Source organism: Erinaceus europaeus, chromosome 1 (genome assembly GCF_950295315.1).
Source record: "Erinaceus europaeus chromosome 1, mEriEur2.1, whole genome shotgun sequence".
NCBI classification, from domain to species: domain Eukaryota; kingdom Metazoa; phylum Chordata; class Mammalia; order Eulipotyphla; family Erinaceidae; genus Erinaceus; species Erinaceus europaeus.
The window spans coordinates 116957991-116971564 of NC_080162.1; the positions used below are offsets into that span (position 1 = coordinate 116957991).

The 13574-nt window shown below is 50.4% G+C and overlaps 1 protein-coding gene across 5 annotated transcripts in view; it reads right to left on the reverse strand.

Moving 5' to 3' along the window:
* Positions 1 to 12491, reverse strand: part of PPM1F (protein phosphatase, Mg2+/Mn2+ dependent 1F) — a 35202-nt gene extending 22711 nt beyond the window's left edge. The window contains exons 1-4 of one of the 5 annotated variants that reach the window (XM_016194017.2): positions 12433 to 12488; positions 11759 to 11986; positions 11515 to 11639; positions 4006 to 4253 (exon numbers count right to left, since the gene is read on the reverse strand). In XM_016194017.2, coding sequence (XP_016049503.1) covers positions 4006 to 4202 — 197 coding nt within the window. In that variant the 5' untranslated portion in view covers positions 4203 to 4253; positions 11515 to 11639; positions 11759 to 11986; positions 12433 to 12488. Of the gene's footprint in view, positions 1 to 4005; positions 4254 to 11514; positions 11640 to 11758; positions 12374 to 12432 lie in introns of those variants that run through there. The other 4 variants (XM_060194676.1, XM_007536443.3, XM_016194018.2 and 1 more) reach the window with 4 other exon arrangements.
* Between the last annotated feature and the right edge of the window lie 1083 nt (positions 12492 to 13574).

Below are 13574 nucleotides of genomic sequence, written 5' to 3' on the forward strand. Positions count from 1 at the left end.
TCACTTCCTGGAAGCCCCTCCCACCTCAGCCAGGGGTCCCACTGGCTACTCCCTGGAGCACCCAGGTCCATGGGTCAGTGAGGAGGAATGTGTGAGGGGTCCCCCCTAAAATGGCTGAGGCCCATATATATCCCTTGGGGCTGTCAAGGAGCTTTTCAGTTTAGTGGTGGAGATATGATATAGGCAGGATGTGAGGTATACACTGCTGGTGTACAGACAGGGATGCACAACAAAGGGAGACCAGTTCTTTTCTTTTCTCTTTTTTTAGAGACAGAGAAGCAGAGGGACAGAGAGAGAGTGAAAGTGACTGAAGACCACAGCACTGAGGCTTCCTTCAATGAGGCAAGGGCTGGACTAGAACCAGAGTTGTGCAGGTGGCAAAGTAGCACAAGCAGCTACTTAAAAAAAAAAAATTATTTATTCCCTTTTGTTGCCCTTGTTGTTTTATTGTTGTAGTTATTATTATTGATGTCATCATTGTTGGATAGGACAGAGAGAAATCGAGAGAGGAGGGGGAAGGCAGAGGGTGGGGAGAGAAAGAGACACCTGCAGACCTGCTCCACCACTTGCTTCACCTGCAGGTGGGGAGCTGGGGAGTTGTGCTTTGCACCACCTGTGCTTAACCGGCTGTGCTACCCCCGATACCCAGTAGCTACTTTGATCTAAGTCGGCTACTTCACTAACTCATGGAGACCATTTCTGTGCCTTTAAGCTCGGGGGTTTGGTTTCTGGACGCTCTCCTAAGGGAGACCATTTCAAATCTGGGTTCAAGCCACTGCTCCCCACCTGCAGGGGGTGGAAAGGGGATAAGCTTCACGAACAGTAAAGCAGATCACAAGTGTCTTTCTCTCTTCCCTCTCAACTTCTCTGTCTTATCACCAAAATAAATAAATAAATAAATAAATAAATAAATAAATAAATAAATAAAGGGGCGTGAAAATAAATAAATAAATAAAGGGGTGTGGAAATGGCTGCTGGGAGCAGAGCCCCACTGATAACCCAGATTGGGGTGGGGGAAGGTGGCTGTGTAGAGCAGGGCCTGAAGGGCCTGTGGAAGCTCTGCAGAGCCCCCCCCCCCCCCCCCCCCCCCCCCCCCCGCTCAGGTGGCAGGGTTGTAACTCTCTACCCATCTGCCTCTCTTCCAGGTTGAGATCAGCTCAATGTCCTTGCTAGTTAACTGCACCACTTCTGGCCACTTTGCCACACCCACTTCCAGGACCTCATGAGGCCCTTGCTCCTACTCAAAGGAATCCCAGCTGGCCCTGCATTTGGTGTGAGATACCCGCCCCCCACTTTAACTTCAACACATCCTAACTCAGCCTGCTGAGGGCCAGATTCTGTGCTGCTGCCTAAAGGCCCTGCTGTTCTCAGGACAATCCTACTGCCTCTATCCTAGCTCATGCTCTCTGTGTCCCAAGGACACATCATTCTTGGCATAGCTGGATCCTCTAGATCTGCTCAGCCCCAGTTGGCATGCAGAGATGCTAGCCCTGTCCCCATCAAAGACCCAGCAGCTGCTAGAGGGAAAGTCCGGCTACCTTATGTCCCTCACCTTCTAGTCTCTCTTCTAAATGCAATCACTCGGGGGCTGGGTGGTGGTGCACCTGGTTAAGTGACACAGTTCGAAGTGCAAGGTCCCACACAAAGATCTGGGTTCAAGTCTCCCATTCCCACCTGCAGGGGGTCCTCTTCACAAGTGGTGAAGCAGGTCTGCAGGTGTCTATCTTTTGCTCTCCCTCTCTCACTTTAATTTTTTTAAATTTTTATTTATTTGCTGGATAGAGACAGCCAGAAATTGAGAGGAAGGGGGAGATAAAGAGGGAGAGAAACAAAGAGACACCTACAGCCCTGCTTCACCACTTGTGAAGCTTTCTCCCTGCACGTGGGGACCAGGGGCTTGAACCTAGGTCCTTGCACATTGTAATATGTGTCCTCAACCAGGGGCGCCACCACCCGGCCCCCTCTATCCCCCTCTGTCTCCCCTCCTCTCTCAATTTTTCTCTGTCCTATCCAATTAAATGGCAAATATGTCTGCCAGGAGCAGCAGATTTGTAGTGCCAGCACTGAGCCCCAGCGATAACCCTCGAGGCAAATTAAAAAAAAAAATGCAATCACTCCACCAGGCTAGCTCTCATCCCTTTCTCCTTTCCTGCTTCCAGCTCCCAAGGAAGACAGAGCTCCCCTCCCCTGTCCTGCATGCTGGCACTGAGTAGTCCTGGTAGCTTGACACGGAGAAGCCAGTGCCGCTGCTCCCCGGCCCACTCTGCTACACTGAGTCACTTTAGTTTACCTGTCTCACAATATTCCCCTCAAGCATGGCAGCAACTCCCTCTGCACAGACCAGCACTTCCTCTTGAGCTCTGTGAGGCAGAAATGGCTGCTGGGGTAGATGAGGCCCAGAGTGGGTCTGCAGTCTTTGTGTTCAGCTACTTGGGCCCCAATAGAGTTGCTAACTGTTGAGATCTCCGGGCCCGGGTAGTAGGTGGGAAAGAGTGCAAGGGTGGAGCTGACCTGCTTCAAAGGATGCATGGGACACAGGCTGAGAGACACTGAGATGACAGTGCACCAAGGCCAGGGACATGCCCTGACTTTAGAGGCTGTCACATGGGACTAGGGACTATGAATGTAACCATGAGGGATGAGGGTCAGATAGATGCTACATGACCTGTCGGTGGGTGCCACTGGGAGCACCCCTATCATGTGGCAGACATATTGCTGTCTACCCCAAAATCTGTTAAGCTGGCTATGTTTAGCATCTGCCCTCTGCCTTCACTTCCTTGCTTGTGAAGCAGGAAGAGCACCACTGCTTCTCGGGTTTAGTGACCAGGGGACTGCTGGCCCTACCAAGGCCTCCTTCTTTTATCCATCTGGCCTCTTTCTTTTGCCTTGAGGGTTATTGTGTTTGATGCTGACACTAGAAATCCACAGCTCCTGGTGGCCATTTTTTCCATTTTATTAGATAGAGACAGACAGAAATTGAGAGAGGAGGAGGAGACAGAGAGGGAGACAGAAAGATAGACACCTGCAAACCTGCTCATGAAGCCTCCCTCCCTCCTGCAGGTGGGAAGTGGGGGCTTGAACATGGATCTTTGCGTAGGACCTTGCACTTGGTACTAGGCGCTTAACCTGGTGAGCTAACACCCGGCCCCTGTCATCTGGTCTCCTTCTTTTTCTCATCTGTGATAGAGGAGAGAAATGGGACCCACTACTTAGTGCCTATTCATGGGTCAAATTCTGTCCCCCATAAAGATGTGTTAAAGTCCTACCCCTCAGTGGCTTAGAATGTGACCTTATTTGGAACCAGGGTCTTTGCAGGAGTGAGATGAGGCCATTCTGAGCAGGGTGGGCCCCTGTTCAACAGGACTGGTGTCCTTACAAGAAGAGACACAGACAGGGTGAGAAGCCAAGTGGAGACACAGAATCATGACAGCACCCTATGTGACAATGAAAGTCAATCTGGAGTGATGATGACAGGTCAAGGAGCACTAAGGACCCCTGATGACACCAGAAGCTAAGAAAATAATGGGGGGGGGTTATCAGGTGGTGGCTCACCTGGTTGAGTGCACGTGTTACAATGCTTAAGGTTCGAGCCCCCAGTCCCCACCTGCACGGGGAAAGCTTCGAAAGTGGTGAGGCAATGCTGCAGGTGTCTCTCTTTTACTCTCCCTCTCTATCTTCCCCTACCCTCTCGATTTCTGGTTGTCTCTGTCTAATAAATAAAGACAATAAAAATAATTTTAAAAAGAAAGAAAGAAAAAAGTGAAAGAAAAGAATGGGGACAGATGCTTCTTGAAAGCCTTTGAGAGTGTAGCCCAAGGCAGCTGGATTGCTGACCTCTGGACTTCAAAATCCTGAGCCAATACATCTGCTGTCTGAGTCTCCAGAACGCAGTACTGTTACAGCATGAGTGATGGGAAACCATGCCCTGCTTCAGGGCTTACACGGTGCACATGCCCTGCTCCCTCCTGTCTGGTGCCATCTCCTCCATATGGGAACACGGCCTACCTGCTGCCCAGAAAGTCCATTGCCAGCTCAGCCAGCTCGCCTTCTACCTCCTCCTCGCCCAGTGTGGTCCCTGGGGCCTTCCATGGCAGAGGGCTCTCTGAGCTGAGCGGGGTTGGGAAGTCACGGAGGAGTGCCTCCAGGAAGCCTGGGGTCTCCTCGGCCATCTGGTTGCTCTGCTGTGTGGCTCCAGAGGCCATGCGCAGACCATCCCGGGGGGCCAGTTGCCAGGGTTCCTGTTGGTCTTCACTCTGGAGAAAGATGTGAGATCAGATTAAAAAAGGGGGCAGTGGGGGAGGATCAGTGACCTGATCTTGGAGGTAACTATGCCCTCACTTTGCTATACTGAATGCATGGGTGGGGGTAGATAGCACAATGGTTACGTAGAGAGACTCTCATGCCTGAGGCTCTGAAGTCCCCCACACCACCATAAGCCAGAACTGAGCAGTGCTCTGGTTAAAGAAATAATAAATAAATAAACAAGCAAATAAACTGAGTGCATGGTGTGTCATTTTCTCTCCTTTGTTCCCAGTTAGGAGAACAAAGGTCTGTACCAAGCCAAGGGGAAGGGTAGGTGCTGCCCTCCATCCCCAGCCAACACCCACTTCAGGAGGTCCAAGTAACAGAGCAACAGCACAGGCTGCTCTCGTGTTGTGGGTCTGAGAAGGGAAGCAGAGGGGAAGGAAGACAAGGACATGGATAGGGTGGTGGTAGCACCTGTACCCAGGACAGACTTGGCCTGGGGTTGGTGCACCCGATAGAACACACATATTACAGTGTTCAAGGACCTGGGTTTAAGCCCCTGGTCCCTACCTGCAAGGGGGAAGCTTCACAAGTGAAGCAGTGTTGCAGGTGTCTGTCTCTCTCCCTCTCTATCTTCCCCTTCCATCTCAGTTTCTCTGTCTCTATTCAATATATAAATAAATAAAATAGAGAGGAGAGAGAGACCAGTGGTGGAATAGGAAGGGGTCCCCAAAGACCACAGGGCACCCAAAAATCCCAGACAGGGAAGGAACAGAGGGTTAATGCAGGCAGGGTAGACAGTGGTTTGTTTGGGATGTGATTTTTTTTTTTATTATCTTTATTTATTTATTGGATAGAGACAGCCAGAAATTGAGGGGAGGGAGTGATAGAGAGAGACAGAGAGACACTTGTAACACTTATTCACCACTTGCAAAGCCCTCTGTAGGTGGGGACCAGGGCTCAAACCTGGGTCCTTATGCATTGTAACATGTGCACTCAACCAGGTGCACCACCACCTGGCCCCTGTGGTCTAACATTTAAAATCTACTCTGGTGGTCTGGGAGGTGGTGCAGTGGATAAAGCATCGGACTTTCAATCATGAGGTGCTGAGTTCAATCCCCGGCAGCACATGTACCAGAGTGATGTCTGGTTCTTTCTCTCTCTCCTCCTATGTTTCTCATTAACAAATAAATAAAATATAAAAATATAAAAAATAAATAAATAAATAAATAAATAAATAAAATCTACTCTGACAGCAGACCTGGGCTTGCTTGGTCTGGCTGAAGGGGAGGTACCATGGCCAGGCTAGTCTACTGATCCCACTGCCCTGGACACTTTTCAGGTTTTTCCTTCTCGAATTCCTTTCTTTTAAAAATATCTATTTAGGGGCAGGGTGGTAGCACACCTGAGTAAGCGCACATGCTACAAGGCATAAGGACCTGGGTTTGAGTCCCCAGTCCCCACCTGTAGGGGGAAAGCTCTGTGAGTGAAGCAGGGCTGCAGGTGCCTCTCTGTCTCTCTTCCTCTCTACCTCCCCTTTCTGCCTCAATTTCTGACTATCTGATAAATAAAGATAATAAAAAATTAAAAATCTATTTATTTGTTAGGAAAGAAACTGAGAGGGGAAGGGGAAATAGAGGAGACACCTGCAGCCCTGCCTCACCTCTCATGAAACACCCCTCCCCACGTTGCCCCCACAGGTTGGGACTGGGAGCCTGAACCTAGGTTCTTCATCACTATAACATGTGCGCTCAACCAAGTACACCCATGCTCAGCTTCCCCTGTCTCAAATTCCTAAGCAGGCTGAGGGATGACTAGTGGACAGCTTCCATGCACTTCCTGCAAGACTCAGGAATCCTTTGTTCACAGACAGGACCACAGGCTTAGAGAGGGACACCTCTTGCCCTGAAAATGGATGACAGTGCCTAGGAGGGGATTTTGGAAGCTCAAATTTATCTCTGACCCAGCCCACAAGTCCTATACCTGGAGAAGGCCTCATTCAACCGTGCTTCTGTTCCATTATCCTCCCTTAGGTGGGCCTCCAGCTCCTCTTCCCTGGCTCAGGATCACAGATACACTACTCGTCCACCCTTTCTCCACTCACACCTCCCACTTCTTCTCCAGCCTGCTCACCCCATTGGCTCAGGTGCGAGCAGAGGCTATCTGTCAGATACCCTAAAGGCCTACCTGAACTCGCATCCCCACTCCCAGCCCTCCAGCTCCTACTGGACAGAGATCAGTTTCCTCCCACTTCCCCATTGTCTTCCAATTGCTCTAAGGGGCCAGCCCTCTCTAAATTTCCTTCCCAAGATGCTCTCTGGGTACCTCATTGCCACCAGGTTAGCACAGTACTCTCTCCCCCCCCCCCCCATCCATTTCCCCAGGGCTGGGATGCTGCCATGGGCTTCAGTAACATCCAGGCTGGGACACTTCCTTTCAGAAGGAATCCTGTTCCTGTTTCCCCCCAAGGAAGTAACTAGTGCTCCCTGACTGGAGATACCAAGCTATCCCTTCAGCTCCAGGAAAAGAGTGTGGGGAGTCACATCCTAGTCTATTTCCGACTTGAGGCTTTACAAGTACTCACAGTGAACAAAGAAGGCGGAACCACAAAAGAGAACCTTCTGGAGTCACCCATCTTAGAATACCTATGGAGCACATCCTCAACTTTTTACAAAGGACAGCTGTGGGTAGGGGAGACAAAGGGAGCTAACTGCCCATTGAAGCACACGGTGGAGGCAGGGGGTGACCTTGTCAAGAACAGCTTAGTTTGAGGCTGGAGAAAGCTCCCTGGATGGGGTGCCTGTCTGCCATGCACTCAGTCCAGGTTTGAGAGACAGCACCACATGGCAGATCTAGTCCAGGGGCTGTGGTGTCTCTCTGTAGGCCTCTCTGAAGAAAAAGGGCTGGGGCAGTTTAAGTTTAGTATTGCCTTAAAAGAATAAAGATGAAAAAAAAAAACAAAAAAGAAAAAACAAGAGCATTCAGACTGGAGGAGAGTGGGGAAGCTAATTGTTGAATCAGTGAAAGCTTTGGAGGACAAAGAGTAGAAAATAAATAACAACAAACAAAACAAAAACACAAACCTCACTCTCTTTAAGAGAAAGGAAGGGGGGGTAGATAGCATAATGGTTATGCAAAGAGACTCTCATGCCTGAGACTCCAAGGTCCCAGGTTCAATCCTCTGCACCACCATAAGCTAGAGCTGACCAATACCCTGGTAAATAATAATAGTAATGATAATAAATACAAATAAAAATATTTCTAAAAAATAAATAAAAATAGGCTCTGCATCTGCAGGGAGAATGCTTCAAAAGCAGTGAGGCAGTGCTGCAGGTATCTCTTTCTTTTTTTAATCTTTATTTATTGGATAGAGACAGCTAGAAATCAAGAGGGAAGGGGGTGATAGAGAAGGAGAGACACCTGCAGCACTGCTTCACCACTCGCAAAGCTTCCCCTCTGCAGGTGGGGACTGGGGACTCGAACCCGGGTCCTTGCACACTATAATATGTGTGCTCAACCAGGTGCGCCACCACCTGGCCCCATATCTGTCTTTCTTACTACCTCCCCCTTACCTCTCAATTTTTCTATCTATGAAATAAATAAACTAGATGTAGGAACACAGACATTTAGAATAGGCTCTATGATGGAAGGTTATGAGGACAGATATAACTCTGTTGTCATCTTGAACATCTGTTCACAAGTAGAAGCAAATACAGGGTAGCCCTGGCTGCAAAAGGAAGTAAGTACAGTCTAAAGCCAGTGAGAAATGAAGGAAAAGGCAGCCAGAAAGCAGGACCAAGAAGTGCATTATAATCCCAAGGGTAACTACCACTGAAGTGGAAAGATCAGAGCCAGGAGCCCTGTGGGGGATGGTGAGGGTCAAATGAGGAGAAAGCTAGCTGATCAGCAAAGCACGGAGCCTGAGAAGTCAGCCTGTGCAAAACAAGACTGGGAGAATCTCCCAGAAAGCTTGAGTGCCCCTGTGCACAGAGATGCCACCTCCTCAGCCAGTAAAAAGCCCTGCCCTCCAGCAACTGAAGGGACAGAAATGTGAATAATGCACAGCCAACTGCCTGGGATTTGGGAAGGAAATCTAGGTCTTCTAATAATTCCTAGGCCTAGGCCTTGGCATCTCAGAGGTGCAAATTAGGCTCCTGTAAATGTGTGACTGAGATAAAAAGGAGAGGAGGCTAGCTCACAGACTTGCCCAGAAGGCCCCAAAGGACCCTGCTTTGATAAGCAGGCCCATTGCATTCCCTTGCCGGTGACCTCTGTGACAACTCAGGAATGCAGGCACCTCCTGGCCTCCCAGCCTTGGAATGTTGTTCTTTGTGCCTGGATGCCAACCACCCCCACTTCTGCTTGCTTCTCTGATGGCTGGCGGTCCATCCTCTCTGCATATAGATCTGTCTCTGCTGTGCTGACTGACCTTCCTAAGGTCCAGTAAGGCCCTGCAGGGCAGCTCACATTCAACATGTGTAGAGCAGGACCTGCAGGGAAGGAGGAGTGTGACAGTACTCTGTGACAGTGGCTGCATCTGCTGGGTGTGGTTGCTCTGCTCTCAGGGTGTGAGCCAAATGGCCCCTTTCTGCTCAACAGGCCAGTGGCCCAGAGCCATCCTGCCAGCTGACCAATCAGGCTTGCTTCTGCATAGCTTGCAGAGCTGAGAGGGTGAGAAGAGGCAGCGCTTGGCTTTCCTTTTCAGGCAAAGGACAAGAGGAATTTCCTTCCTTGCTCTATCCCCCCCCCCACCCCCAAACGAATTCCTGCACCTGTAATCTATAGCCAGGCAGATATGAGGTAAACAGTCCCTATTCCAAGGGTCCCTGGAGCCTAGAGATATCAGCATAACAAATGAAACTCCTGACCCAAAGGGTACCCAGAGGCAGTCCCAGGTCTTTCAGGAGGGGCAAGGGTCAGTGTCCAAGAAGAACAATCCCGGAGAGCGAGTCTCAGGAATGACACAACAGGAGTGTGGACAAGGGAGGGTAACTGAGGCAGAGCTGGGCTTGATACAGGGGTGTCCCCACAGAGGTGCATGTGGGGAGCTCAGGGGGGAAGAGTTGTGTCCAAGTCACCAAGAACCTGGAGTGTGCCTGGGAGGGATAATGGGCATCCAGAAACTCCCCCACTACTATGGCCAAATGTGGCCAGCAGTCAGGACCTCTCCCCCCTGGAGCCATGTCCCTCTCAGCAGCAGTCCTTCTCACACTGCTGCCAGGACCCTGGGGCTGCCATCACTCTTCCTAGACCACCTCTTTTAGTCTCCCAACAGCCTATTGTCACCCCACTTTTCAGGTGGAGGTGGCAGCATGCATGAAGATCACGATCAAGTAACCCCCTTGTCCCCCGCTCTCACTGGTTCTCCACCCTGGAATCTAACCTCTCTTACTCCCCACTTCTTTCATTTCTGGAGCACAGCTCCAGTAAAGCCCCTCACCCCTGTGCTTCTGTGCCTACCTCAATCTGTCCCCTGAATTCCCTTCTGCCCTGGGAGACCTTGCTGGTCCTTGGAGCAGTGCTGAAAACATCACCACCCCTTTAATATTTAACTTTATTTTTTATTGAATAGAGACAGAGAGAAATCAAGAGGGGAAGGAGAGATAGAGGGAGAGAAAGTGAGACACTTCTAGTACTGGTTCACCACTCATGAAGCTTCCCTCCTGCAGGTGGAGACTGGGGGCTTAACCCAGGGCCTTATGTACAGTAATGTGTGTGTTCAACTAAGCAGGTGCACCATTGCCCAGCCTGGCCTGAAAACACTTTTGCTTGCTTGCATCTGACTTTTTAAAAAGTCCACCTTAAGGGAGTCGGGCGGTAGCGCAGTGGGTTAAGTGCACATGGCAAAAAGCGCAGGGACCGGCTAAGGATCCCGGTTTGAGTCCCCGGCTCCCCACCTGCAGGAGGGTCACTTCACAGGCAGTGAAGCAGGTGTCTGTCTTTCTTGCCCCCTCTGTATTCCCCTCCTCTCTCCATTTCTCTCTGTCCTATCTAACAATAATGGCATCAATAACAACAACAACACCTACAACAACAATAAAAACAACAAAAGGGAAAATAAATAAAAATTTTTAAAAAGTTCACTTTTTCCCACATACAACATTGAGTTTTCTCTTGTTGCCAGTTTTGCTTCAGGAGCTCAACTAATGCTTACTAACATAAATTCATTTTTTTTTCTAGGTGCTATGAACTACTTGACTTTGGGACCCCAGTAAATAAAACAGCAAGCATTAGAAGACAGCACATTAATGTGGTCACAAAAGTACTGTCTAAATTACTAAAACATTTCCTACCAAGGCAGAGTCCTATTTCTTTATTCATAAATAATGGCAAGAATTTGCTACAAACCCTTTTGACTCTTTTCTAACACATATTTTTAAATATGGTAAAAAAAATATTACACCAAAAGACAGGACTTTGGGGGAGGGGGAACCTTTGATGTCCTGGTGCATGGTGGTGAAAGATGACCTAAGATGGGGTGAAAATGTTTTGCAGAAAACAGAAATTTTATTTTATTTAATTTTTCTCCAGGGTTATCACTGGGGCTTGGTGCCTGCTCTATGAATCTATTGCTCTTGTGGCCATTTTTCGATTTTTTTGGATAGGATAGAAAGAAACTGAGAGGGGGAGGAGAAGACAGAGAGAGAGATAGAGAGACACCTGCAGACCTGCTTCACCTCTTGTTGGGAGCCAGGAACTCAAACTGGGATTCTTGCACTTAGTACTATGTGGGCTTAACCCAGTGCACCACTGCCTGGTCCCCTGAAAACTGAGAAATTTTACACCTGTATCAAGAACTACACTTAGTGTAAACCATTAATCTCCCCAGTAAAAATATTTAAAGACACATATGATCTACATTTATCATTATAACCGCATGTTTTTTCTCAAACTACATTTAAGTCTTGTGTACTAAGACCTCCCCACTGTTGTACAGTTACTATTTAGTTTTTCTTTCTATAGGCCTGATAGTCCCACTTGACTATGAATCCCTTGAGATCAGAGGGCCCATTCCTGTACTTTCAGGTCTACCTATGCCCTTTGTATGAGGCAAGGGGCAAGTGAGAAGGCAGAGGGATGATGTGGGTTTCCTACCAACTCCACCAGTAGGGAGTGGGAACAAAGATATGCAAGTCTTAGGCCTGGTTTCCCCAAAGATGAAGCTAAGACATTCCCTGAAGCAGGGCAGCCAGAAGAGAAAGGGCTTAAAGAGAAGGTTGATGGGAGGCGATAATTCAAAGGAATTCAAAGCAGTGTGTGTGTTGTTACCTCTCACAACTATGCCCGTGCTGTTAAGTAACACTGCAGTTGAAGCAACAGGCTTAGGGAGCAGGAAATGACAAAGCAGGACTCAGATGGGGTCTTCTCATGCCTCTATCATTTCCACTTCAGTTCTGGGAGGAAAAAAGGAGTCGAAGTGGGTAACAGGCTGGATATGGGCCAGAGGCCAGATATGAGGGGCCAGAGAAGAGCATTGGGCTCATACTCTGTCCTCGAAGGAGGGAGCACCTACCAGTGCACAGAAGCTGCCTCAGGGAGCTGCCATGAGGACAAGTGTGTGGCTGGCTGGGTTGAAGACTTGAGTCCATCACCATCACCACTGTGGTAGGTGCTGCATCGCAGTTTCTACAATCAGGTGCTGCTTCTCGGTTGTACAAAGAGGGTAAGGAGCCATCCCCTCCCTACATGGAGTTCCTTCCAGGCCAAAGGCTGCAGTTCAAGCCCTTGCTTTCACTCAACACTTGGGAAAGAGCCACAGGGTGAGGACAGGCCATGTGCAAGCGGCACCTGGGCACCCGGCACAGGTGCAGGTGCTGCTGGGCGGGGGTCTGGGCAGCACAGAGGGGAGAAGGGAGACCTGGGACAAATGGAGGTGCCCTAGACCCTCAGCGTCCTAGATCCCCAGCTGGCCTTCTGCTCTGCCACACCCCCGCCAGCCCACAGCCCCTCAGTTCTGCACCCTTGCTCCCCGACCCCCTCCTCCAGCCGCTGCTTTCGCCCTTCACTGCCCCACCTGACACCCCTACCCTGGGGTGTCCCCATCTCAGTCCCCCTGCCTCCTAGGTTCCCTGTCCCACCTCCTCCGGTGGCTCAGCGCTCCGTCCCACCCCTGCGTGCCTCGGGTCCCCTCTTGCAGCTCGTCCGAGACCCCCGAACCCCCAGCCCAGCGCCCCCCGGGCCCCTCACCTACACTCCACCGCTCCGCGCCCTGCCAGCAGCGCCAAGCCGGCCCCGCCCACTTCCCGTCCCCGCCGCCGCGGGGGCTGCGCAGGCGCACTGGCTCACAGGCCGAGGCGGACCTCTGCTGCCCTCTGACGGCCTTGCTGCGGGTGATAGCTGCCCTTTGAGTTGTGTGCCCCACCACTAGGAAGGGTCCTCAGGGACCCCAGGCCAGTGTCCTGGGTTCTGGAATCAGGTGCTCACGGGTGAGTGCCTTCACATCTTGATCCTAGGGTGGGTATGCAGACGGGTGATCCCGACACCTAGCTCAGTGGGCCGTCCGCAGCTGCTAAGGCAGTTCCTGCACCCAGTCTGCCCAGGGCCCATCCACCATCCTTCAGGACTAGGAGGGGCACAGCCCGGCACCCACTATTGAGTTTCTCTTGCCGCAGTGACAGACTCACGAGCAAGCGCACACCAACAGTATACAGTGCTAGCGGTCAGAAGTCCAAAGGTCTCAGTGAGCCAAGTTCAAGGTATTAGCTAGGAGGACTCCTTTGCAAGGGGTTGGTGGGGTGAGGGATGGTCCAGGGAGATTTGTCTCCTTGCTTTACCGGTTTAAGAACACTCCAGTCCTTGACTCCTGGCTGCCGTCATCTTTAAAGCCATCAGTTCCCCAGGCGTGGGGATCTCTCGATTCCTTCCCAGTTTCATTTTTAAAAGATGTGTGTGGGGGTCGGGCGGTAGTGTAGCGGGTTAAGCGCACGTGGCGCCAAGTGCAAGGACCGGCGTAAGGATGCTGGTTCGAGCCCCCAGCTCCCCACCTGTAGGGGAGTCGCTTCACAGGCGGTGAAGCAGGCCAGCAGGTGTCTGTCTTTCACTCCCCCTCTGTCTTCCCCTCCTCTTTTCATTTCTCTCTGTCCTATCCAAAAACAAATGACATCATCAACAATAACAATAATAACCACAACAAGGCTACAAGGGCAACAAAAGGGGGAAGAAATGGCCTCCGGGAGCAGTGGATTCATGGTGCAGGCACTGAGCCCCAGCAATAACCCTGGAGGCAAAAAAAAAAGATGTGTATATGATGGCAGGGGTTCATCTAGATCATTTCATCTGCATCATTTCCCTATTTAAAGGAAATTCAGGTGACCTGAGAGATGGAGTAG